Genomic DNA, 25,602 nt, shown 5'->3' with positions numbered 1-25,602 from the left:
GAGGTGATTACCGGAAGGATTGACCTGACCTAACAGTCAGGAATAATTCAAACTCTTGTCTAGAATTGTAGTTTATCTATGGATAGCCAGTTGTGACATAATAATTCTCTCACAGTCGAGGTTGAATGTATCAGCTCATTTCTATTTCTTATCATTCTTGATTGTCTGTGAAGGATTGATAAAATATTTGTCTCCACCATTGAAAAATTGCAACAAAAAAAGCACACTAGGCAGTGTAAAGACAATGGCCCGTATTCTGAAGACGGGTTTATTTTAAACTCAGGTTTAAAGTTGTGGTTTAAGTATGGGAAGCCAAAAGTATCAAAATTTTTATTAGGTTGTATGTTTCTTATGTTTACTGTGCTCTTTCCTGATTCATCGATGGTGAAGACAATCATCTATATACTTCTTACACAATTATGAGTGATTTGAGAGCCGCATGAGCTGAAAGTATGATATCTCTACTGTTAGTGATTATGTAACAATTGGCTGTCCATACTTAAACCACAACTTTAAACCCGAGTTTAAGTTTAACCCGATTTCAGAATACGGGCCAATGTAACCAAAATTTTGACGTGTTTGGCTTCCCATAATTATAGCAAAGAATTGAACCATGGTCCTGTGTTAAACCCGACTTCAGAATGTGGACCATTGTTTTGATAGATGATATGTCACCTTTCTGTCCGTTCTCCTACTTTGTAACAGTCCGGGGAGAGCACGGCTGACGTGCGGACATCCCAGAATGCATCTACAGTCGATAACATTCGAAGTGTCTTTGGTCCTTCGGTCGCGAGGTAATGTTTCATCGTTGTCTTTTAACGCCTTGTTAAGATAGGATGCGACAAAGCTACGTAACAGTTTGCGTAGTTGTCAGATATTATAAGACAAATCACAGCACTAGTGCTATGCATATTTTGTGCTTTTAGTCTGCCTAATCCGCCCCCCCCAACAAAAAAAAAAAAAATGTAGAAATAAATAAATAAAAGAATGAATGAAATGAATGAATGAATAAAATAAAATAAAATAAAAAAAAGAATTTTCAAAAAATAAATGAATACATTTATAAAATTGGGGTCAGTGTATCTTTCTATGTATCCATCTGCACTGTCTGCTATATTGAGAGCTAGTCTCTTACATTTCTAATGAAGTAGCATCCAACTGATGGTGGGATAAATTTATTTAACTTTCTTTGTAGGAATTAAGAAGTTATGCTTTCAAACTCTTTTTTTCATCATTTTTCTTTTGAACATCACAGGGAACTTCTAGAAATCAACCACAAGAATAGCAATTTGGCGTTCACTTTGACGGGTCAGATCTCCAATGCGAACTACTCGGTCAAGAGGCTCATCTTTCTGTTGTTTATCAATCGTAAGTTCACGTCTCATGGGACCTGTTTTATGAAACTTACCATCAATTTTAATCACAGATTACAAATATTACTTATGCAGAGTCTATTTTAGGTCATATATGTAAACTATTGTATTGTCTTAATCTTGATATTGATTGACTGTTATTCACTGTTAACATGGTAGTTGTCATTGATTATAGAGTTATCGTTGAAAATAAGTACCAGCTCCAGTAATGATCTCAAATGAGTAAGACCAGAATCCCATAAAATGACCACCCAAATATTTGTATATGTGAATAAACATTATATTGGTCAAAAACATTTTTATACGAAATAGGCGTGGCATTCTTGCCTTGTGAGGGGTGCTTTTCCAAGCAATGATAATACATGTTCCCACATGTACTCATCTGTGTCAGCTTATATTTAGATATTTCAAAAACTTCTGTTTACGTAAACTAACCGGATCTAGTAATACAATAACATGGTAGTACTTAAACTTCATTTCAAAGACTTTCTAAATTATTGCTTGCTTGAGTTTAGCTTTGAAATTAAAGTGTTCTACAATTGGGACCTGTACTCGCAAGAATAATTCCTCATAAGCATGCAAGAATCATAATGGCTATCACCTAATTATTGCTGTTATTGCTATTACCGTAACAGGCATTTTCCATAATTCTCTTACCCGTAGATCGTTTAGTTGATTCCAGTAGTCTTCGGAAGGCCATAGAAGCAGTGTACAGTACGTACCTTCCCAAGAACACGCATCCCTTCATCTACTTCAGGTAGGGGTGAGATTGTTCTTCTACGGAATCTAGAATGTGACATTCAACTTGATGAGATGGCGAGATATATTACACCAAGTTAACTTGCAAGTACTAGTCTTGTACCATTTTGAAGGTTTTCATTGAGGTTAAGATTAATAGAGAAGGCTAACAGGGGCCCATCTTAAAGACTTGCAAGTTATCCGATCAATCGCAACTATGGAAAGCCAGCAAAGTAGACATATAAAATGCATGTTTGCTAAAAAAATTTCTAGATATGAATGTATATTTCCATAAATTCATTGATTTCTAGACAGTCGGTGTGTTCTTTGTTGACAAAGGACATTTTGCACATTTCCTGTAGAAAAAATTATGACACTGATGGATTTCCAAAGAGTTATGATTGATTGGATCAATTGTAACTATTTGTAAGACGGGCCCATGTCACCATGCAGTTGGTCCTTAAAAGGATGGCTGGATAGTGGAATGAAAAGAAGATGAGGAAAAATGAAAATGGAAGAGATTGGGTCAGAAATTGAAAGATGAGAGGGGGGTAATCTCGATGGACAGTGATTTTCTGTTTAAAAAAATTGCCTTTTCCGTTTCAGAAAATCTTAAATTCCGTTTCGGCATGTCAAAAAACGGAAATTCCGTTTCCCCATAGACTTTGTACACACAGAAAAGTGACAATTCCGTTTACCCATCCAGCAGCAATAACACAAGTTAACGCTCGCGCTGGTCAAAATTTGGATCTGTCGCTGTACCAACAACGCAGTAGAATCCGCTCTAATCGGATCTATGCGGGCACAAAAAATATTTTGATACATATATCTAACATGAATACATCCTCACCTTTCACATTTCTAGCATTATTTCACTGTTGAATGAACTTTTATAGATAATTTTGGGGGGTTTTGGACATCGTTTCGAGCAGTCAACGATTTCATTCTATCCGCCATTTTGGATTTCAAGATCGTGCTGTACCTTTTTCAAATGTAGAGGGCAGCAAAACACGACCTGCATGTGAATGTTTTGGATACGGCCGATCGACCGTAACCTGCCAGAGCGGCCGGGAAGGACCGGGGCGAGGGGTACGATCGGGTGTGAAGGAGTGAAGAGCAGTCACGATGACGTGTTGATTTTGTTGTGATTGTGGTGAAGTGAGAATGTGTTTTGTGGCCATTTAATATTTGTATTTTGTTAGATTTTGAAGTAATTTATGTTGCTGTTCTGTGCATTTTGAGGAAAAATATGTTTTCCGTGATTTTCCGTTTGATATGCGACTTTCCGTTTCAAAAGGCCATTTCCGTGAATTCCGTCTGTTTTCCGCGATCGCGGAAAATCACTGTCCCTAAATCTCTCTTGAGGTAAAGGTGAATCCTTAACCCTAATGAGAGGGGGGGGGGGGCTGATTAAGTCCCCCCGCCTACCATCGACAATTTTGTGATAAATCCGCCGCGCAAAATTTTTTGGGGGATCAGATTCCTATAAAGAGTCTGTGAACCAAAAATTAGCAATGTAGGGGCTTTATTCATTAGAGCAAACTTGATTTTATGCATAAATTAGCATAATTAATTAGCAATGGGATTTTTTGTAGAATTTTATCTTATAGTTTTGTAGATTATGCTATGGGTAATGTCGCGATCGAGGACTGAGATCATGGGGGGGGGGGCTGAATCAGCCCTCCCCCGTTCTCCTTGGTGTTGAAATAGCCCAGTCTATTTAGGGTTAAAAGGACTGTTAACCGGATATGTGATGACTTTGAGCAGGAGAAGGGTAGATCAGTTGAGGAGTCTTTTAGTCTTTTTGATGTCCCAAGCAACTTGACTTCCATACTCCAGGAGAGAGTGGTCAATAAGAGCAGAAGAGTAGATGAGAGGAGGAGTCTCTTGTCACCTCAGCTAATTATCTTTTTTTATTTCAACATTGCAATTAAAGTTATCTTGCTTAAAGGACAAGACCACCCCAACAAAAAGTTGATTGAATAAAAAGAAAAAAAATCCAACAAGCATAACACTGACAATTTCATCAAAATGGGATGTAAAATAAGAAAGTTCTGAAATTGTAAAGTTTCACTTAATTTTGCAAAACAGTTATATGCACATCCTGGCTGGTATGCAAATGAGGAGACTATGACATCATCCACTCACTTAACTTTTTCTTTTGTTTTTTATTATATGAAATATGAAAAAATTAATTTTCTCCTTATTTGCAAGTGATACAACGATTAATTCTTTCCCTGAACATGTGGAATCAGCATTGTTTAATACTGTATGGTTCAGTCAAGTTGGTCCTTGTTGGTTGGTCCTTATTGTCAAATCTATAAAAAAATGAAATATTGTATAATTCAAACAATAAAAAACAAAAGAAGTAGTGAGTGATGTCCATCATCGATTGACTCACCTAGTTGTGCATATCACTGTTTTGTGATAAATAAGCGAAACTTTAAAATGTCATAACTTTCTTATTTTACATCCGATTTTGATAAAATTTTCAACACTATGCTAGTTTGATTTTTCTTTATTTATTCAAGTATTTTCCTGGGTTGGACTTGACCTTTAATAAAACCATCAATGGTGACACAGGTTATCTCATCTTCTTACCATGATGAAGCAATGTTTTATTTCCTATTTTTATAATAATAAGAATAAGAATAATAATAATGAAAATAATAATAATAATAAAAATAATAGTTATAATGATGATGATAATAATAATAATTATGATAATAATGATAATGATAATAACCATCAGTTTTGAATTGCATTTGTCTCTCATTCTCATTTCTCAGCCTTGAGATTGCCCCGCAGAATGTCGATGTCAACGTCCATCCCACCAAACACGAAGTCCACTTCCTCCACGAAGAGGCTATCATCGAGGACATTCAGAAATGCCTGGAACAGAAACTCTTGGGATGTAATTCATCAAGGACCTACTTCACCCAGGTAACACAGTGGTAGACCATTTCACTGTTAGTTTTGGTTCCTACATACCTGCAAACTCTCCCGATTGAAGCAAAATATTGTGATGTTTCACATTTCAACCGCTCCTAAAATCAGATTTTTTTTTTAATTAAGGGATTGTGCTCTATTAAGTCATATTTGCTTGAAATTACATTTTTTGGCATGTTTATCTTGAAAACAGTACACTTCCAAGATAAACTTGCAAAATAACTGTAAATTCAATCATTCATCATTAGGCGTGATAGCTTAATCGATAGAGCGGGGGATTCGGATTCCGCTGACTCAGGTTCGATTCCCGCTTGGACCACTATTGCCCTTTGGTAAGGCATTCATCTTAATTACGAGGTCCCTTGGAGAGAACTTTAAGCTGTTGGTCCTCTGGTTGCTTGCTTGCAAGCATTCACGCTTAAAGATAAATTCCAGTAGTTGCAGTAAACACTGATTTCATGAGAAAGTCTGTAAAACAAGGCTTAATTGTCAGTATATCATCAAGGATCTAGATCTGGTACAGTAACATTAACTGAACTTTGTGAATCTTGAAATCTACGCTGAAAAATATTCACACCAAAGATCCCCAAAACAGATAAGGGCACGTGGGACAATGTATAATTATTGCTGAGAGTGTCGGGCCCGACGCTCTGCCCGAATCCTGTGCTTATTTGCTGATTTCTCAGCAATTACACAATTTCTTCCAGAATCCTTTGGCACATGCGTTTTATTTATACAAACAGACACTTTGTGGTCATTTCATTGGATTCTGTGCGAACTCATTTTGATATTGTTACCAAAACTAGCATTTACCTTTAATAGCAGTCAGGTATTAACAAATTACCACCACCATAATGACATTTTTAACCATGTTTTAACCCTATCTAGGCCGGGGGGGGGGGGGCCTCCGAGGCCCCCCCAACGAGTCGCGCAGTACTTTTGATATCTGATATCACAATTTTTTTCATGGGAACTTGCTAAAAGCATCAGAAAGAGTTTCTATGCCAAAAATTAGATCATTTGGAGCTTTATTTGGGAGTTACAGGGCAAAGTATGATTTTGCCTACTAATTATGCATAAATTAGCATAATTACTTAACAATTCGTATGAAATAAATTACTATACAATTTTGTAGATCCCAGACAACCTGCATGCCAATTTTCGGCGCAATCACGCGGTCGGCGGCCCTGACCTCAAGGCCACCTTCCCCCCCCCCCCCGGCCATATGAACTCCCAAAATACCCCGGCCTAGATAGGGTTAAGCCTTGTCTCAGTTATTTTTCACATTGACTCAGTGTTTACCCCCAACATTGAATATGCATGTAATGGCATGTTTCCATTCCTGACTTGTTCTGTCTGTTTTATCACAATTTTGTCATAAAAATATTTCTCCAGTCGCCCAATCGATTGTGTATATGTATACAGTATGGTCGGTTCCCCCATGTCTGCGCGGTCTCCCAAGTCTGCGCACCCGCGTATCTGCGCGATTCTAATTAAAGAAGATACGCAACGAGCACGAACTTTACAAATGCAATACATAGGCAGGTATTCATTAAAAAATCCGACTCAAAATGGTGGAAAAATAATGAATTCAGGGCATTTCATGTGACAGCCTCATAAATGCAGCCTTTGTCATCAAAATCCCCGAAACGTGTGCAAAGTGAATGAGTGCGCAGACATGGGGTACCATTGTTTTTTTCAATCTGAAAATGACTGCCCGCAGTTTTTTCAAGAAAATCCTATATTTTCTTTTATTTTTAATGAGAAATTTGGTACACTTACTCTTAATAATATAAGGAACATTATCAACTCAAAGATTTTGTGTAATAAGAAAAAAATCATGTTAAATCTGAACTCAAATTGTTAGGTGCGCAGACTTGGGGCCCACCATCATACATGTTTCATTTGATTATTATATACATGTCTGTGTTTGTGAGGGAAAAATGTGAAGACTGACCTGCAGGTGGACCATTACATTGGGGTTTCCCTCTACTCTTATACATGCAAAGGTAGTGATTCATCTCTACACCAGGCCTTCATTCAACGTCCTATCCAAAGGACAGAGTGTTAGAAAGGGGCACGTCCACACCCAACGCAACCTTCAGTCATCCAATCGGGATGGACTCAAACACACGATCTTGGGTTGACACGCACATGCGTAACCAACTGAGGCAATTGTAACAGCCATTTGATTATTTTTTTCCCTGGCAGGCATTGCTACCCGGATCAAACCTCTCCATTGCTGATGATGGAGATAAGTCCAAGGACTCTTCAAAAGGTCCCAAATCGAGCTCTTCAGACCAGGTCTACGCCCATCACATGGTCCGGACGGACTCCAAGGACCAGAAATTAGATGCCTTCCTCCAGGCAGCTCCTTCCACCAAGTCATCATCATCCTCATCTGAAAATCATCCTGATAAAGGTGTTGGTGATAGGAGCGTGGTCACTGATAGTGGTGCTGATGGCAATGAGGGAGTTCAGCGACCAGTGGTGGAAATCCCGTCTCCTGCTCTGCCTCAAAGAAGGAACGATGGTGATGGGCCAACGTTGCCTAGGTATTTGTTTTTTTATAAAAATGAAAAACGTAAAGTTTCTGGCTAAGGGGTGTTGCAAAAAGAAAAATTTAAGTTGATTTCAAACAATATTTGCTATTAATTGCCGACATTTTTTGTGGATAAATGATCAATTAATGAGTTTAAACTGTAGCAAATCAATAATAATCTCTTTGTATATACACAAAGCATATCAGTGCTGTGCAGTTATGGGGAAATACAATCCCTCTGGGAAAATATAACTGTCAGAGAAATAATATGTTATATTCAACCTTCAGGTAGGCAATATCTGTATAACATCTTCCAAAATTACTAGACTGTGTCTTGCTTAATTCTTGTTGCAGGAAAAGGCCACATTCAGAAGTGGTTAGTGATGTTGAAGGTCCCCCATCCAGGCCAGGACCCAGTGACAAGGACCAGGAACGGGAGTCTAGACAGTCCAAGCCTAAACGGAAAGAGATCCAGCTCACCAGTGTCCTTGAGATTCAGAAGGAGATAGAAGCTAACACACATGATGGTCAGAATCCCATGCTTAATAACACTTCATTTAAAGGGATGACTCAATTTTGGAAGAGTATTGTTTGCAAGTTTTCACACTTTCTGTGTGATTTATCAGGGATGCCAGTTTTCAGGCAAAAGCCTGAATTCAGGCTCTGGCCATTTATTTTCAGACCATAGTTTTAGTACTTTTGTGTAAAAATATTGTATTCTAGGTGATTTTCAGGCCCTCTGATCAATTCTAACTGGCATCCCTAACTTATAAACAATATGATGGTGGGCCCCAAGTCTGCGCACCTAACAATTTGAGTTATGATTTAACATGAATTTCTTCTTATTTCACAAAATCTTTCAGTTGATATATGTTCCTTATATTATTAAAAGTAAGTGTACCAAATTTCTCATTAAAAAGTGAAAGGAAATAAAGGATTTTCTTTAAAAAACCTCGGGCAGTCATTTTCAGATTGAAAAAAAAAATGGTACCCCATGTCTGCGCACTCATTCACTTTCGGGGATTTTGATGACAAAGGCTGCATTTTGAGGCCGTCACATGAAATGCCCTGAATTCATCATTTTTCCACCATTTTGAGTCGGATTTTTTTATGAATACCTGTCTATGTAGTGCATGTGCAAAGTTCGTGCTCGTTGCGCATCTTCTGTAACTAAAATCGCGCAGATACGCGGGTGCGCAGACTTGGGAGACCGCGCAGACATGGGGGAACTGACCATACATGAAATGTGGCTGAACCCAAACTTCAGAGCACTGTATCCTATGGCAGCCATACCCAAGGACATCTAAAGAAGAATAAACATATTTTGATGAGTAATATAGTTAGTCAGGTGCAGTGCTATGTCAGTATCTTTTCTTAGGCACACTTGAAACCACGTAGTTAGATATCACCATAAAGAGGTGATCACACATCACCCATTTAGGTGGCTGTTCAGGGCGGCTTGCCCCCGAAGTTGCCTGCAAATGCAATTAGAGCACTTTGTTATAGAGTTTTGCCAATCTACTTTCAGATGGTTCTGCAGCTCTATTGGAATTCTGCTTGCCCGATAAAGCAATACACACTTCAGGCCTACCAGCTACTCCTTTATAAAAGGAATTACTCCTTTTTTTTGTAAATATTAATATAAATTATATCATATGGGGAAAGAAAACTTCTTTTTTGTCCAGATATTATATAGAGACATCTATGGGAAATGTGCTGTGACTCATATTTTAAATGAATCACTCCTATTTTGTATGTTTACAGGTTGGTAGGCCTGACACCTTGTTGTAATCCATTACAAACAAATTGGCCAAACTCTGTAATAAATGGCTCTGATCGCAGACTGCCATCTTAATGGGTAGTACGTAATCGCCCCTTAATAAGCAGCACTCAAACCAGATTGATCTATATTTTCTTTCTTTTTTCTTTTTTTTGAATAGATTTACGAGATCTCGTGAAGCAGCATACATTTGTTGGAATAGTAGATGCAGAGTATGCGTTGATACAGCACAAAACCAAACTATACCTGGTTAATACTGTTAAACTCAGGTAAGTTTTATTCATTGATTTAACACAGCACCAAGTTATATATCTTGTCAACCCCATCAAAGTAAAATATTATTCATTAACACCTTCAAACTAATTGTATACTAATTGTATACGATTTCAAAATAATGATCAAATGTATTTCCATTTTATTTCCAGCCAAGAACTTTTCTACCAATTAATGTTATATGACTTCGGCAACTTTGGACTTATGAGATTATCAGTAAGTAAAGATTTTTCATGTACTTTTTTTTAATCATATACATGCTCTTGCGAGAATTCCTCTTTCTAATTTTCATGATTATGTAGAGTGTGCAAGCTTTAGATAGTACTTGTGTATAAAGAATATGAGCATGATCTTACATACGACGGGGGCATCATGGTCTAGTGGTTACGACTCTCGTCTTTCAATCTGAGGGATGTGGGTTTGGTTCCTAGCCATGGCGTGGTTTCCTTTAGCAAGAAATTTACCCACATTTTGCTGCACTCAATCCAGGTGAGGTGAATGGGTAGCCGGTAGGAAGAAAATCCTTGAATGCTTGAGTGCCTATGATGGCAGCGTAGCTACAGCCAGGGTAATAATGGCAGTGCTTTGTGTCCTCTGGCAAAAAGCACTTTATAAATTTGGCTATTACTGTTGTTCAAAGACAGGGGCCGATTGCACGAAATGGTCTTTCCAAGGACCGTCTTTCGCGTCGCCCATTCTTTATGATATGCTATAAGCGGGGGTGTTTCTGAAATTTATGATAAAGAATAAGATTCGTTAGCTTGCTTTTAAATGAAATTTTATACAATTTCATGATATATCACATCATTTTATGAACAAATATTCTGTTTACTTTAACGGACGAATGAAGAATGTTTGCAAATGATTTATATAAAATGCGTTTCACATGGCGCATCATAAATATGGGCGACACGAAAGACGGTCCTTGCAAAGACCCTTTCGTGCAATTGGCCCCGGATCTACAGGGGTCATAAGAAAAGTGTTAATCTTATATAATGGTCAAGAAGAATTAATCAGTTTATTTATTTATTTATTAAACATATTTAATCAGGTACAAAAGATCAGTATAAAACTGTTATTCATCAATGACCTGATGAAAACATAAAGAATAACATAAATCATCACATCATACATGAAAATATAGTCAAAATCTAAATCTTAATTAACATGTAGGTAATAAAAAATAGGGCAGAAATGAATTACCTTCAATTATGCAATTTTGCATCCAACTGGAGGAGGGGGGGTAGGTGAAAATCTGTATTGTGCAAATTTTCAATGTGTCGAAGCTTGTTTTTTTTTACAAATAATGTGGAGGGTTGAATAAATTTTCTTATCTTGTGGAAGTTTTGTGTGTGCAAAGTTTCATCTGCTGGAAGGAATTTTCTCTGTAAGATTTCATCTTGATTGAATTTGTAGGATGCAATTTTTCTTTGTATTTGTGTATAAAATTCTTAGAATTTTATTGAAAAATAATTTATATAAAAGTCTCACCTGTGCCAATTTTGCTCCTGTGATTTTTTTTCCCCAATGCAATATTTCTTTACTTCTGAAGTATCATCTTATGCACTTTTTTTTTACTTAAATGTAAATTTTGCATTTGAGGTGGTATTTTCTATGAATTTTTTTACTCCTGTACTTCTGAAAGTTTTTTTTACAGTTAAAGGAAATTGTTTTCTTATCCTAAATTGATAGCATTCTATTCACCTTTATCTCTTGCAGAATCCTGCACCAATCTTTGAGTTAGCGATGATTGCCTTAGACACCGAGGACAGTGGATGGAGCGAGAGCGATGGCCCCAAGGATCAGCTAGCCCAGTACATAGTAGACTTCCTCAAGACCAAAGCGGAGATGCTCAATGACTATTTCAGTGTTGAGATTGATGAGGTGAGGACTCCCAATCTTCTTTCCTTTACATCTTAATTTCTTTCCTCCTTTCCATCACTTTATTATTTGTTAAAGATAAATACCAGTTGTGGTAACAATCTCAAAATGAGTTCCAATGGCATCCAATGAAATTACTATGCAAGTGTCTGTATGTATGAATAGAAAATGTGTGCCAAGTGGCTCTAGTAGAAAATGTGTAATTGCGGAGAAATTAGCAAAATGAGCACAGAATTCCGTCAAATGTCGGGTATTTTTTCCGAGCAATATTAATGCACTGTCCCACATAGGCTTTCCTGTGTTGGTGATCATCAGAATTATCGGTTTTCAGCTAAAATTTTATGATTTCACAAAGACAAGTTTATTTCAATGTACCAGATCAAGATCTATGATAATAGTGTGGCAACTAACCTTGATTTTAAAGACTTTCTCATGAAATGATTGTTAGCTGCAACTACTGTCTTTTACCTTTAATATGTTTAAATCTCAAATTCTTATTCTAGGAAGGGAATCTATGTGGCATTCCTCTTGTGTTGGACAAGTACATCCCAGACATGGAAGGTCTCCCTATGTTTATCTTGAGACTAGCCACAGAGGTGAGAAACCCACTTAGTCAAAAGGAAGCCAGTCATTCAAGTTAAGGCCCCTGTTACATGTACGTTTGGTTTGAAACCAGGGGGGCCGTTTCATAAAGCTGTTCATAAGTAAAGAGAGACGTTAAGAACGACTGGTGATCCTTCCTTACGTGCTAAACCATCTCCTATGGTGTATACCATTTACCATAAGAAAGGATCACCAGTCGTTCTGAAAGTCGCTGTCAACTTACAAACAGCTTTATTAAACACCCACCGGCCCAGACGCTGGCTTTGGAGGCACCTTCGCGCCTGCTATTTGAAGCCACCTCAAGATACACGTGTTACATATGGTCTGAAGTCTGCAATTGAGCTATTTTCTTACAGCGTCTATTCATGTGACATGAGTCACCCGACTTTTAATGTAAACATCCTGCATTGTTCTTACACGGTTGGTAGCTATGGATATTGTTCAATATCCAATCACTACCACCTGTAAGCCGGCCGGAGCCCACATTGGGGTTAAACGTCAATTGCGGGACTGAGGCCAGACTCACACGCTGGCTTCAAACCACATCCGGGAGTGGACGCAGCCCGAGCTGGTGTCAGTCTGCCTTTTTTTTAAAGGGGGGCTTTGCCATTATGGATATGTCGTGTCCCCTCCAGGGCTGGCCTCAGTCCCTTTTCGAGGCTGTGCAACGGGCCTGTGTCAAAGATTTTTTTGGGGGGATTTTGATTTTCATGATGATCAATGTATATTTTTTATTATATATTGTATATTTCGCTTAATACTGCATTCCTCCCAAATTTCATGTTTTTCTTGATTTCTGTGTATTTTTGTCTGTTTTTCGTTTCAGAGAAAACTGGGGACTCCCGCTTAGAAAATCATTTTCCTTCGCCAACTCTTCATTTTTAATGAAATCGATATTTCCTTTTTCTTTTCCTTCTCTAGGTGGACTGGGACTCGGAAAAGGAATGTTTTCAGACGTTCGCCAAGGAGTGCAGTCTATTCTACAGAATACAGAAGAACTCGAAGCTGGCAGATACCAAAGGGGAAAATGTAAGAATCTCCGCACAGCACCAATCACAGTCTAACCTGATTGAACAGCCACCTGTTTAGAAAGACCACCTGCTCATAAAGACCACAAATTGTTTCTCTTGAATGATATGTCCTATTGAAACATGATAATATCATTTCTTGCTTTAGAGTGCCTCGTACCTCTTCATAAGAAGTCTCTAAACCCTCTATAGTAAATGCAGCATAATAGACCAGTTCGTAGATACTTCATGGACAATTTTGGTCAAATGACCTTTCATTTCTTTCATTATGATAGGCAAATATCAAAGCAAGATATTACGTAAGCTTGCCTTACATAGCAGGATGAAGAAATTGAATAGACCAGGTGACTAGAAAAGCACACCAATGAACACTTTATGAAGGTATTTGTTGCATTCCTTCTTTGAACGCATATCATAGCATGTTACACAATGTACTTGGCAAACTGTGAAATACCAGTCGTTCGTGGACGCAATGTTGTTTTTGTGGATGTAAATGAAAACCACTATTCAAAAGAATATATGAATAATCAAGACATCAGAGTTGGTGCTTATCTCATTAGAATTTAAACCACCATGTCACCAAGTACAAATGACCTTCCTCTGATCATGCGTAGACTCTTTTGATCATGCGCAGAAAGGAACTACGAACTGGCTTATTACCGTGGATTTTTACTGAGCTACTGTTATGCACTCAAGCATTTCAAGGAAGAAATTCCTGCAGTGTACCCTTTTACCTCACCTGGGTTGAGTGCAGCACATTGTGGATTGATTTCTGTGTTGGAAGAACTTGTCCATAAAGACCACCTTCTCATAAAGACCTCTTTTCTTGTCTACTTTGGATGGCCTCTATAGACAGTTTTCACTAACATTACAAAATTTGCTTTTGTATAGATACTTAAAGTTTACTTTGCATTATAATTTTGTTCTATGAAATATGAAGTTTAGTCTCATATTCATTGCAGTCCAAACTAGTAGAATGGCTGTCAAGTGACTTATAGTCATGTTCACCTGTAATATCTCTTAATCTAAAAGCATATTTTTGTAATGTTCTTGTAAAGCTCTATATATGCTGAGGGCGCATTGTGGTCTATTGGTTTTGATTTTTGTTTTTTTCAATAGAAGGTCATGTGTTCAAATTTCCATCGTGATATTTTTATTCTTCAGCATGAAATGTACTCACATTGTGCTGCACTCAACCCAGGTGAGGTGAATGGTAACCTGGTGGGAAGAAATTCCTAGAGTGTTCTGTGCGCCTGAGTTGAATGGCAGCTTGAGTTAATAAAGCAAGGGAAAAAACAGATTTTTTTTATCCTCTGGAAAAGTGCTATATTAATGCAGTTATTGTTATCATAAAAGCACATCATAGAGTATTTCAACATTTGTTTTAGGGCATTCATGTTGCAAGTTATAACCATTTATACCAAGATATGCCATTTTATTGTAATCTATCCAGGGCTCAAGCTCAGATGCTGATATGCCTTCTTACAACTGGAGATGGACCATTGAGTTTGTCATCTATCCCGCCCTCAAGTCTACCCTGCTACCACCCAAGAGATTTGCAGGAGATGCTAGCATCCTCCAGGTGGCTAATCTTCCGGACCTTTATAAAGTATTTGAGAGATGTTAACAGGAACTTTGAGGACTTAACATCAGTCTAGCCTGATTCCTCTTTATATGAGGTTTTCAGTGGATGCTATTATCCTCCCGATGGTCAATATACTGGACTTTTACAAATACCTGCGAGATGTTAACAAGAACTTTGATGATGTAACTAACTTTATTTTAGCCTGATTCCTCTTACCAGGTTTGCTTGAGGAGCTAGTGCCCTCCACATAGCCAATCTATTGGACCTCTACAAAGTCTTTGGAAAATGTTATTCAAAACTTTGGCAGTGTAACTTCAGTATGCCATCTTCTTATTCTTCCGGGTGTAGTACAGACCTCTGGGTAGAGTATTTTCATACTTTGTGCAGTGCTGAAAAACTATTGTGCCATGCTGCATTGCCAAACCTCAGTAATATGCTTATGAGGTTAAAGGTGTATGTACATATTAGGTAAAAGTGCTCCTTGTGCAAGTAAAAACTAACTCCTTTTCCATCTAAGCCTGGTGCAGCGTAATCCCGTCCAGTTGCCTCTTAAACTGTTCCAGAGAAGAAGCAGGTGTTACACTGTCAGGGAGCTGGTTCCAATGGCGTACAACACTAGGAAAGAAGGAGTTCTGAAACCCAGAGGTCCTACACAATGATCTCCTAAAGACCTGCAGGAGATGCTCGTATCCTCCCACCAGCCAATCTACCAGACCTTTTTAAGTCTTTGAAAGATGTTAGCAGGATCTTCTGATTATGTTTGATTTACCCTGACTATTTGCAAGAGATTTGCAGCAGATGATAGCATCATCCTGGTAGCCATAGCCATCTATCAGACATTTACAAAGTCTTTGAGAGATGTTAACAAGAACTTTAAAGATGTAACTTCAGTCTAGCCTGGTTCCTCTTACCAGGTTGCGGGAGATACTATTACCATCTAGATAGCCACTCTTTTAGACATTTTTCAAAGTCTTTGAATATGATATGTTAATAATAACTTCTGATGTATGTTCTGTCAACCTTGCTACCACCCAAGAGATTTGCAGGAGATGCTAGCATCCTGCAGGTGGCTCATCTACTAGACCTGTACAAAGTCTTTGATCTACCCGGACTTTTCACAGCAAGAGATTTGCAGGAGATGCTATTATCTTTGGATCTATGATACCTTTACAAAGTCCTTAAAAAAGATGCTGACAAGAACTTCTTGGCCCCATATTACAAAGAGTTTCAATCGATCCAATCAACTTTATAGAAATCCATCAGTGTCATGTGTTTCTTCTACAGGAAATTTATAAAATGATGATGATGATCTACAGCATTCATATTGCGCCATGTATCTGTTAAAAACATTCATAGGCACAGGCTCATCCAATAAGTTAATCACTACACATCTGCCGAAATAAGTGAGTTTTGAGAGATGGTTGAAAGAGATCTATACTGTCAGTTTCACAAAAAGAAGAAGCGAGGGAGTTCCAAAGACGTGGAGCAATAGAAGAAAAGGCACGGTCTCCAAATCCTGTTAGGTGTGTGATGGGTACATGTAGAGTGATACCAGTACCAGATGAGCGCAAGCCAGGATGTACACAATCAAAATGTCCTTTGTAAACAAAGGAAACTTAACCAAATTGTCAAGAAATCAATGAATTTATCGATATACATTCTATAATTTTTTTGAACAAACAAGCATTTTATATGTTGTCGTTGCTGGCCATCCATAGTTGCGATTGATCGGATCAATCACAATGATTTGTAAGACATCAGGTGCCCTGATGTATTTTCAGTGTAACCTACTTTCTCCTAAGAAATTTGCAGGAGATGCTTAAATTCCTCCAATGGTCAGTCTAGACCAAACCTTAGAGAGATGTTTACAAGAACTTTGAAGCTGTATCTTCAGTCAGTGTCCTGTGTTTGTAAACCTGTATAACTTTTATCAAGTTACTCGGAAATCACAGTCAAACGGCAGTTCTCAGAAAATTGACATGTATTGCACACATTTATGTGCCTTGATACCAATGTATTACACAGTTGTTATGCTGCCCTCAATGTAGAGATTGTTTGTACAGTTGTCTGATAAATGAGAAAATGGAAAGTGCTCACTTGGTGTAAAGAGCATAGTACTACATGTATACTCAGATTCAATATAGCATTTCTATTTCATGGTTTGATTTGGTCATTGTAAGGTGACATCTCTCATGTGGGAAAATTTCGAATTTCTCAACTTAAATCTGTCTGATCCATTAAAAATCACATCTATTTCACTACTTGACATGGCTATTGACTATCTCATTCTCATAGTCATGTGTACCGCATGTATATTCCTGAATTATAGGGATAGTGAAAATATCTCCCAAAATGGTTGAAATTTTGCAATTTGGGCTCCTTTTGGAGAAGACCATGATTACTGTAACTTCAATTGGTTAAAGGAATAGATATATTTCCAACACATCTGAGATAAAAAAAAGATTGTGATTCTTAGTTGATAACAGTAGTACATGATATTTGTATAAAGCATTTGCCATCTTAGTTTGATGTTCATGGTCCTTCAGAGCAAATCAACAACAACAGCAAGAAATACAGTACAGGCTCAAATTTTAACAATTACAGGTAATGAAATTAATGTTTCTCAAAAGTTGCATTCAGGTAGGTCTTCATTTTACAAGGTGGTTGCTGATATCTGGGTTTTAAAACTCTGGAAATGATTTCCACAGGGTAAGCCTTGCATGAGAAATTGAAACCGTAACTTATTGATAATAATATGCAACATTTATATAGCGCTTAATACAAGTGTTTCCAATCGCTGCATACTATTACGCTGGCTTTAGCACGGCTACCCTGATCGGGCATCGAGCATTCAAGGAATTCCTTCCTACCGGGTACCCATTTACTCCACCTTGGTCGAGCTAGTGCTGCAGCGGGACTTGAACCCCGGACCATGTGGTTCAAAGTCCGAAGACTTATCCACTGAGCCACAACACCTTAAAGATCAGAGGTTGGAAATATCAAGGTTTGTGCCAAGTAGTCTATCATATAGTACTAAAGAATGGCTTAAAGTCATATTCTAGTATTTCTAAGCACCAAATTTTTATTGAAATATGCATAGTGATGTCAGCTGCACAATTTTGTATGAACTTTTATAAATGTACAAAGGAAAATAAAAAGCAAAAAACTTTGTATGTGTTAACACTGAGTTTTGTTTCCTCTTTTGTATAAGATTTAAGAGGTATGTAAAATACAGTTTTCCTTTTAATTTACACAGACACACAAATATATATACAAACTATGTTCATTTATTTCCTAATTAGTTAATTCCATTCACTTAACCGCCGGACAGTCTTCTATCGAAAAGCTACCCCTCGATATAGTTAAAAACTGAGCTGTAATGATAATTGTTGGATTGAAAAAATGCAAGGGAAATTTTGATCAATTTTATCAGACTTTAAAGAAATTGATAGAAAGTAAGCTATGACAAGATAATGACAATGAGAGAATATAAAGAGAAGAGGAAAATGATTGTTCGTGTGTGCAAGAAATGAGACAGAGGGGGTGTTGCAAGGAAATTTTTGCAGTCAATCCCAAATATTCTGTTGCAATTGATTGATCACTTTTAACTTTAGCAAATCAGATTACACTCCTTATTTCATGGAGAAGATTAGCAATCGATCACAAATTTACAATTAGTTACACGGCATATGCTCTATTTTGGGAATGTAAATAGACTTGCAATTGATCGCAAGTTTCTTGCAATGCCCCAAGAGTACCATTAACGAGGTGAAGGGAGGAGGGAAGAGAGAAGGGGGAAGAAATGAGAGATAAGAGGTAGAGGGGAGGGGTGAAGGAGGAGAGGGGTGGTAGATAGGGAGGGAAAGGAGTATGAAGGGGGAAAGACTGGGTTAAGGGAGGAGAGGAAGAAAAAGTGGGGAGGGGTAAGGGAGAATTAGGAAGAGAGAGAGAACGAGGGAATGGAAAGTAATGAGAAAGGGGAAGAGAGTTCATGGGTTGAGGAAGAAGAAAAGGAAGGGGTAAGGCAGAAGAGGGGAAGATGATGGAAAGGGGTGGAATTGGTGAAGGAGTTGGGATAGGTAGAGAGAGAGGGGGAGGGGCTAAGAAAAGTATGTGAGATTAAATGAAGAAGAGTTGATCAGATAAAAAGGAGATAATGAATATGTTTATAATGGGGCCTAGTATCGTTGGATAAATAGCAAAGAACATGGTTTGCCCCTTGAAACCTAAACAAATACTACAAGCTTCTAATCATTTCATAATTCATGATATGGTTCCCTTTTGAATAAAAGGATTTTCGAATTATATTCTTTCGGAGGAATCGTCCGACCGCCCCACTTTACTTTCCCTATCTCATGAAAACGGCTGCCCTCTCAAACCTTGATTACTGCGATGTTTGGCAGACTTGTTTGATATTCTTTTTTAAAGGTCAAGTCCACCTCAGAAAAATGTTGATTAGAATCAATAGAAAAAAAATCAGACAAGCACAATGCTGAAAATTTCATCAAAATCGCATTATGACATTTCAAAGTTTCGCTTATTTTCAACAAAATAGTTATATGAACGAGCCAGTTACATCCAAATGAGAGAGTCGATGATGTCACTCACTCACTATTTCTTTTGTTTTTTATTGTTTGAATTATACAATATTTCAATTTTTATGAATTTGACGATTAGGACCTCCTTGCCTGAAGCACAAAATGTTAAAATGATGGAATTCCATGTGTTCAGCGAGGAATGAAACTTCATTTCACATGACAATGAGGAGAAAATAATATTTCATATTTCATATAATAAAATACAAAAGAAATAGTGAGTGATGTCATCAACTCTCTCATTTGGATGTAACTGGCTCGTTCACATAACTATTTTGTTGAAAATACGCGAAACTTTGAAATGCCATAGCTTTCTTATTTTACATCCGATTTTGATGAAATTTTCAGTGTTATGCTTGTTGAATTTTTCTCTTTTTATTCATATCAAGTTTTTATTGGGGTGGAATTGTCCTTTAAACAGCGCCACCTCTGCATCCCCAGGTCCGCTATTATACTCGGACGCACTGGGACGTACCCGCACCTCGGAAGCGGACGATTGACCCCCGCGAGCTGATATAACTACTTGCAACGCTTACATCATGGTGGTGACTATTATTGAATAGAAGACGATTTGGTCTACATTTGTGGACGAGGTAGGTTCCGTGTGTGGAGCATTTGACTCACTTTTGAGGAATAGATCGTCATTTCATCGTTGTTTAAAGTAAGAAACTTTACTTTATTTCTTCAGATTGAACTTTAGAGAGGTAAGTTTTAATTGCAATGCACATGTTGACGTGAATTTCCCCATTTATTAACCTTAGTGTAGATTATATACCATGTCATTATCATATCATCCCAAGTTGTTTTTTTTTGTGGGGGGGGGGGGGCTGACGTGAAGGAAGGTTTTATTGTATAATTCTGTACCATTTCTTTGAATAATGACTCAATTTGAAATATGACCGGGATCATGACTTCAATGTTTTGAATTAGAATGAATACGGGTTTAAAGAAATGTATTTATTAACCTAGGATACTTATAAACGTTACATTAACTTTATAATGATTAGTATCTGTTATGAAGTGTTTAAGTTCCTCTTATCTTTCGAATTTTTAAAAAGCTAATTACAAATGGCATCGCCAAAGTGGGCGGAGTTAGGTGTGGTATCGGATGTGATTGACGTGGCCCCGCCCCTCAGAGCCGAGGTCGTCTACCCATCAGGCGTATCATGTGACTTTGGGAACGAGCTTACACCAACTCAGGTAAGTTTAGGCCATCTGTGGTTTAGGCCATCTGTGGAACTTGTAAAGTTATTATCAATGTCATTGGCGTAGTGAGACATTTTAAGTATGCAAACTCGACATAAATTCATGAGTGAGAAAAAAAGTTGGTCTTTTTACAATAAAAACCTAATTTTGGAATGTATTTAGACATTATATTAATTTAAGGATATCATATTGGACCCTTTCCCCTTTCATTTTCTCTCTTTTTCTCTTTGAATTCTCTTTTCTACTGTATCTTGGTCGTGGTAGGGTATTTGATTAGATTGTATTATGAACATGGCATCGTGTGTAATTGTAAACTTTGAGTCATGAATTCTTGGTTCCATTATCTCATGAATATGCTGGTAGCCATCATGAGAATAAACACCCTCTTCATTGAATTCCTATACCAACCTTGCGAAATGTATCTGAGAATGGATATATATGCTGGTACTAAACCAAATAATGTTTAAGAAGAATATTTTAGTCAGTGAGGGGGGGGGGCGTTGATGAAATGCGCAAGAATCACTGAGCGACGTCATTTCCCCCTCAATTGAATAACGGAGGGGGGGGGGACTGAGATGTAATTATCGCATTTATCGAATTAATATTACCCCAACCTAGGGGGCAACTGCCGGTATGAGATCACAAACTAAAACCTACACTGCAAAAACTCCGGTGTTAATTTAACACCAGCCCGGACTCTATATGCATGTCCACACCAGAGAAGCATTGAAACAACACCAGTTTGGAATCAAACCGATTCATGTTGTATAAACACCTTTCTGGTGTTAGACCCAAACGAACTGTATTATCTCTGGTGTGGACATATATAGATTCCGGGCTGGTGTTAAATCCCGGGGGGCCACTTCCATTCACGAGTGGATACCATGCGCGACCATGGGGTCTCGAAAAGCACCCTAAACACGTAATTTCCATATTCTGAAAATGCACCCCTTAACAATTAAGACTTGGTATGTGAAACCCTACCCTTAACAAGTATTGTAAACAAAACGATACTCTTGGCAAATATTCCCTGAAATGAACCCCTAAACAAGTACAGGAATGTTTTATTGTTTCGGGTCCTTCGGTCGTCGGCTTTAACTTATTTGGCTTAGTACGACCCCACCTTCTACACCTCCCGCAAATCGGACTCTAAACACGTAGTGTTGGGGGGAAAAGGACATCCTTTTTAAAACAGTTTAATTTTGTTTCATCATCCCCGCAAAATCGACCCTAAACCCGTAATTTTCCTCGCGAAATAGATACCCTTTTTTCATTATTTTTGTGTTTTTGACACCCTTATCACGTTACGTACGTAACGTGCCCTATCGTGAAAAAGACATCCTTTTTACGTGTTTTTTGGTCGCGCATGGTATCCACTCGTCAACGTAAGTGCCCCCCCGGGTGTTAAATCAACACCGGAGTTTTTGGACATCGATCTGACGTCCGGGCTGACTTCCTTTTTTTTAAACAAAGGAAAAGGTTGGGATAGTCATTTCCTATAAACACCTAATAATATGTTGATCCTGAATATGTTTTATTATTATTATTTTTGTTTTATATGTGAACCTAAATAGGTAAAGGACAAGCCCCATATTACATTCCCATCTGAAGAGGGCGCCCTCTACACTATCATCATGACGGACTGGGATGCATCAGAGATGGTGAGAGAGGTCCATCACTTTATGATGGTAGACGTATCAAACGGGGACTCTAAGACTGGCACTGTCCATTCTGAGTACATCGGCTCGGGTGCTCCCGAAGGAACAGGTTGGTTTTATACCATGTGTGTTTTGGAGAGAAGTATTGCATGGCGGGTTCAGGGGAATGGGTGACCGGAATATTCCCCAGGTAGTGTGATAGACGTATCGGAAATGGGACTCTAAGATTAGTACTTTCATTCATCGGACCAGGTGCTCCTGTTCAGGAACAGGTTGGTGTATGTTTTTTTCGTATACATTCGTAATTCCGAAGCTTCGTTATTCCGAAGGTTCGTTAATCCGAAAACAAAATGAGGTTCGTTGTTCATTTCGTTTTCGGACTAAAGAACCTTCGGATTTACGAACCTCATTTCGATTTCGGATTAACGACCCTTCAGAATTATGAACCTCATTTCGTTTTCGGACTAACGAACCTTCGGAATTACGACTCTCATTTCCCCGCTCATTTCCTTCTCGGATTAACGAACCCTCAGAATTACGCCACAAATGTTCGGATTAACGAACCCTTTTCCGTTTTCGGATGAACGAACATCGAGGTATAGGCAATTTACGTGTTTCGGAATTACGAACCTTCGGAATAAAGAACTTCGGAATTACGGAGTGTAACCTTTTTTTTTTGGGGGGGGGTGAAGGGGATTGAGAGGGTAGAGAGTGGTCGTGAAAAGTGCAACTGGTTATGCTCTGAGTGCACATATGAATGGTGGGTCTAGCACCTGTAAATATTAAGATACAGTAACCAATGTCCCTGTTGCATCATCAGGCAAGGACCGAAAACCTCCAGTTTTCCATCATGAGGGTCCTGTGAATCGCACACTCTGGCTCCGCTCCCTGGCTCTGATGACAACTGTTCGCTATCAATCAATGTGTAGGAGAGGAATGAGGAAAAAGTTTAATACTTAGAAAAGAAAAATGAAACGAGATTTCCTGCATTATCTTCCTCTCCAGGTTTACATCGGTATTGCTTCCTCATCTACAAGCAACCGCCGGGATTCAAACCTGCCGAGCCGTATCGTCCAAGGAACCGCGAGAGACGGTACAAGTTCTGCTTGAAGCGGTATGCTGCAGAGAATGATCTAGGAGACCCGGTGGCAGGGAACTTCTTCCAAGCTCAGTACGATGACTGGGTCCCGAAGCAGAAGGCTGAATTGGAAGCAGCAACTACCACTCAGAACTTTCAATTTTATTCACAGTGACACTACCTTTCCTAAGGGACAGGGGACAGAGGGTGTCCCCCATGGAATTTTGATGGCCCCCTTTTTGTTCGCTGTTGTAACATTTCTACTTTGAATGCATTTACACGATGCTATTACAGTGTAGGCTACTTGTTCTTGGTTTGTTCTTGTTTCATGGCAACTCACGTTGGAACTCGGCAGGACAGCATTTTGCTGGTAAACGCCAAGCTGGTGTATATATCCAATTACCTAGGAAACATTTTACGTGTAGATTAATCAGTCACAGTGGCTGACCTTCTAGACGACAGATGTTACTCTCGGGCCCTTTTATCAAAGTGGTGGCAGAGTAGGCCGGATTCGAACTCACAACCTTGCGATTATGAGTCCAATGCTCTAACCGCTGGACCACACGACTTGGCCAATATTATTTTGAGATATCAATCACTGATGGACGTGTTGTCGCTTTCGAGAGGATCTAACACAATTCAGACGATTTATATGAATAATCAAAAGATCAAAGTTGGTGCTTATCTCATTGAATATGATCAAACCCCACACCACCTTGCTATTTGAGTTCTGATCATGAGCAGAATGGAACTAAATGAACTGGACTATTCATCTCAAAGACTTCTAAAAATGGAACTTTTTGCATCCTTATTTTAATACTCAAATTTATGTAAAGCATGGCTCGCCTCGCTGGTAGAACAGCATTATAACTTTCTTGAATAAAACATTTAATACCATCATTGCAATAATTTCAAATAAACCCGTTCACCTGGCAAGTAAACTTTTATATCTGAAGTGCCTAATAAACAATAAATAAATAAATTAATTAATTAATTAATTTTGATATATATTCATGTCTTCCCGATGTATACCTCTAGGAAATTGCAGCACAAATATAACATTAAAAATTAATGTGCAGTGTTATTACCTCAGAATCCGACAGAGCATGAACGTTAAGATCTCTAAGTTTTCATTTTTTTTATGTATTTCCGTATATATGTAATACAGCGTGCATTCAAATAACAATGCTATCATGTTGGCCATTGTATTCGGTATAAGTTTAAAGTTATAAGTATAAGTTGGCCATTGTATTCGGCATAAGTTTAAAGTGATTTGAATAATGTCATGAAATAATCCGACTTTGCTCAGATATCACATGTGAAAGAAAATACTACGATATGATAATGTCTGAAGTGCAGTGTATTGTACATTCTTATTTATTATTTTCATGATTATGTAGGGTGTGAACTATATTATATTGAGATTTTTCCCCCTATATAGTATACGTGCTATATGATGTGATTGACCAGCCTCATAACATGTATAAAGGTATGTCTTTTCTTTGTGTAAATTTGTAGACATAAAGAGAGGAGGAGAGATGAAGAGAAGGAAATGAGGAGGGGGAGAAAGAGAGAAAGAGAAGTGGGGGGGGGGGTGGGCTCTGTATCAAAATATATCACTACTGATTATCATGAATATACAAACTCATGAAGATTGATTAATAATAACTGTCTGACTCAGCGGATTCAGGATTTGAGTAAAGTTGACAGAGTTCAAACAGATACAGGGAATGGTTGAAGAAGGGCAAAGATTGAAATAAACAATAGACTACGAATTTGTTCATAGTATGTACATTTGGTGGAAAATATAGCAAAGAACTCTACTAACTGTTTAAAACCTAAGCAACAATTATGCAAGGGTCTATTTATGGTATCTAATGATGTCATAAATTTTTGTTTATCCAAGAAATTTGCACAATATCCTTTGAAAGAAAAAAAAGGCACTCTGAATTTTCAAGAAAACGATGAATGTGTGACTTTAAATCATGTCTAGAAAATATTTTGAACAAACAGGCATTCCAGATGGTGACGTTGCTGGCTTTCCATAGTTGTAATTGATCGGATCAATCGCAATAATTTGTAAAGACGGGGCCCTATAGGCTATGACACTTCATGACACTCCTGTAAATTATACTGTGAAGAAAAATATGACGTCAGTATCTTTAAGCAGCGTTGCCCCCCCCGCCCCGCACAAGCCAACTTTCTCGGTGTTACCCCTGTCTATTTCTAGTAAACTTTGTAAAAAAAATACTTCTAAACTGGACATAGGAAACTATAGGGACGGAAGAGATCTACATTTTGGGAAGGTTCGTG

General features: G+C 38.1%; 2 protein-coding genes across 4 annotated transcripts in view; both read left to right on the top strand.

Annotated features, from left to right (window-relative positions):
• LOC121414402 (DNA mismatch repair protein Mlh1-like) overlaps nucleotides 1–16,391 on the top strand; it is a 34,235-nt gene extending 17,844 nt beyond the window's left edge. Inside the window, exons 8-19 of the mRNA XM_041607564.1 lie at nucleotides 706–794; nucleotides 1,256–1,368; nucleotides 2,037–2,130; nucleotides 4,901–5,054; nucleotides 7,272–7,615; nucleotides 7,957–8,129; nucleotides 9,543–9,651; nucleotides 9,808–9,871; nucleotides 11,375–11,539; nucleotides 12,040–12,132; nucleotides 13,061–13,168; nucleotides 14,621–16,391. Coding sequence (XP_041463498.1) covers nucleotides 706–794; nucleotides 1,256–1,368; nucleotides 2,037–2,130; nucleotides 4,901–5,054; nucleotides 7,272–7,615; nucleotides 7,957–8,129; nucleotides 9,543–9,651; nucleotides 9,808–9,871; nucleotides 11,375–11,539; nucleotides 12,040–12,132; nucleotides 13,061–13,168; nucleotides 14,621–14,794 — 1,680 coding nt within the window. The 3' untranslated portion in view covers nucleotides 14,795–16,391. The remainder of the gene's footprint in view (nucleotides 1–705; nucleotides 795–1,255; nucleotides 1,369–2,036; nucleotides 2,131–4,900; nucleotides 5,055–7,271; nucleotides 7,616–7,956; nucleotides 8,130–9,542; nucleotides 9,652–9,807; nucleotides 9,872–11,374; nucleotides 11,540–12,039; nucleotides 12,133–13,060; nucleotides 13,169–14,620) is intronic.
• Nucleotides 16,392–19,868: 3,477 nt separating this feature from the next.
• On the top strand, nucleotides 19,869–24,185 carry LOC121412768 (protein D3-like). 3 transcript variants are annotated; one of them, XM_041605537.1, is made up of 4 exons: nucleotides 19,869–20,008; nucleotides 20,406–20,547; nucleotides 22,128–22,320; nucleotides 23,217–24,185. In XM_041605537.1, the coding sequence occupies exons 2-4, from the start codon at nucleotides 20,416–20,418 to the stop codon at nucleotides 23,462–23,464; spliced, it is 573 nt and encodes a 190-aa protein (XP_041461471.1). In that variant the 5' UTR covers nucleotides 19,869–20,008; nucleotides 20,406–20,415; the 3' UTR covers nucleotides 23,465–24,185. The 3 variants fall into 3 exon arrangements, with proteins under 3 accessions (XP_041461471.1, XP_041461470.1, XP_041461472.1); XM_041605536.1 differs by having other exon boundaries at nucleotides 19,870–20,051; XM_041605538.1 differs by having other exon boundaries at nucleotides 19,876–19,940.
• The last annotated feature ends 1,417 nt before the right edge of the window (nucleotides 24,186–25,602 follow it).

This window comes from Lytechinus variegatus, chromosome 4, assembly GCF_018143015.1.
Source record: "Lytechinus variegatus isolate NC3 chromosome 4, Lvar_3.0, whole genome shotgun sequence".
Lineage (NCBI taxonomy): Eukaryota > Metazoa > Echinodermata > Echinoidea > Temnopleuroida > Toxopneustidae > Lytechinus > Lytechinus variegatus.
The sequence above is the reverse complement of the archived record's forward strand: the minus strand, read 5'-3'. Positions and strand labels throughout refer to the sequence as shown.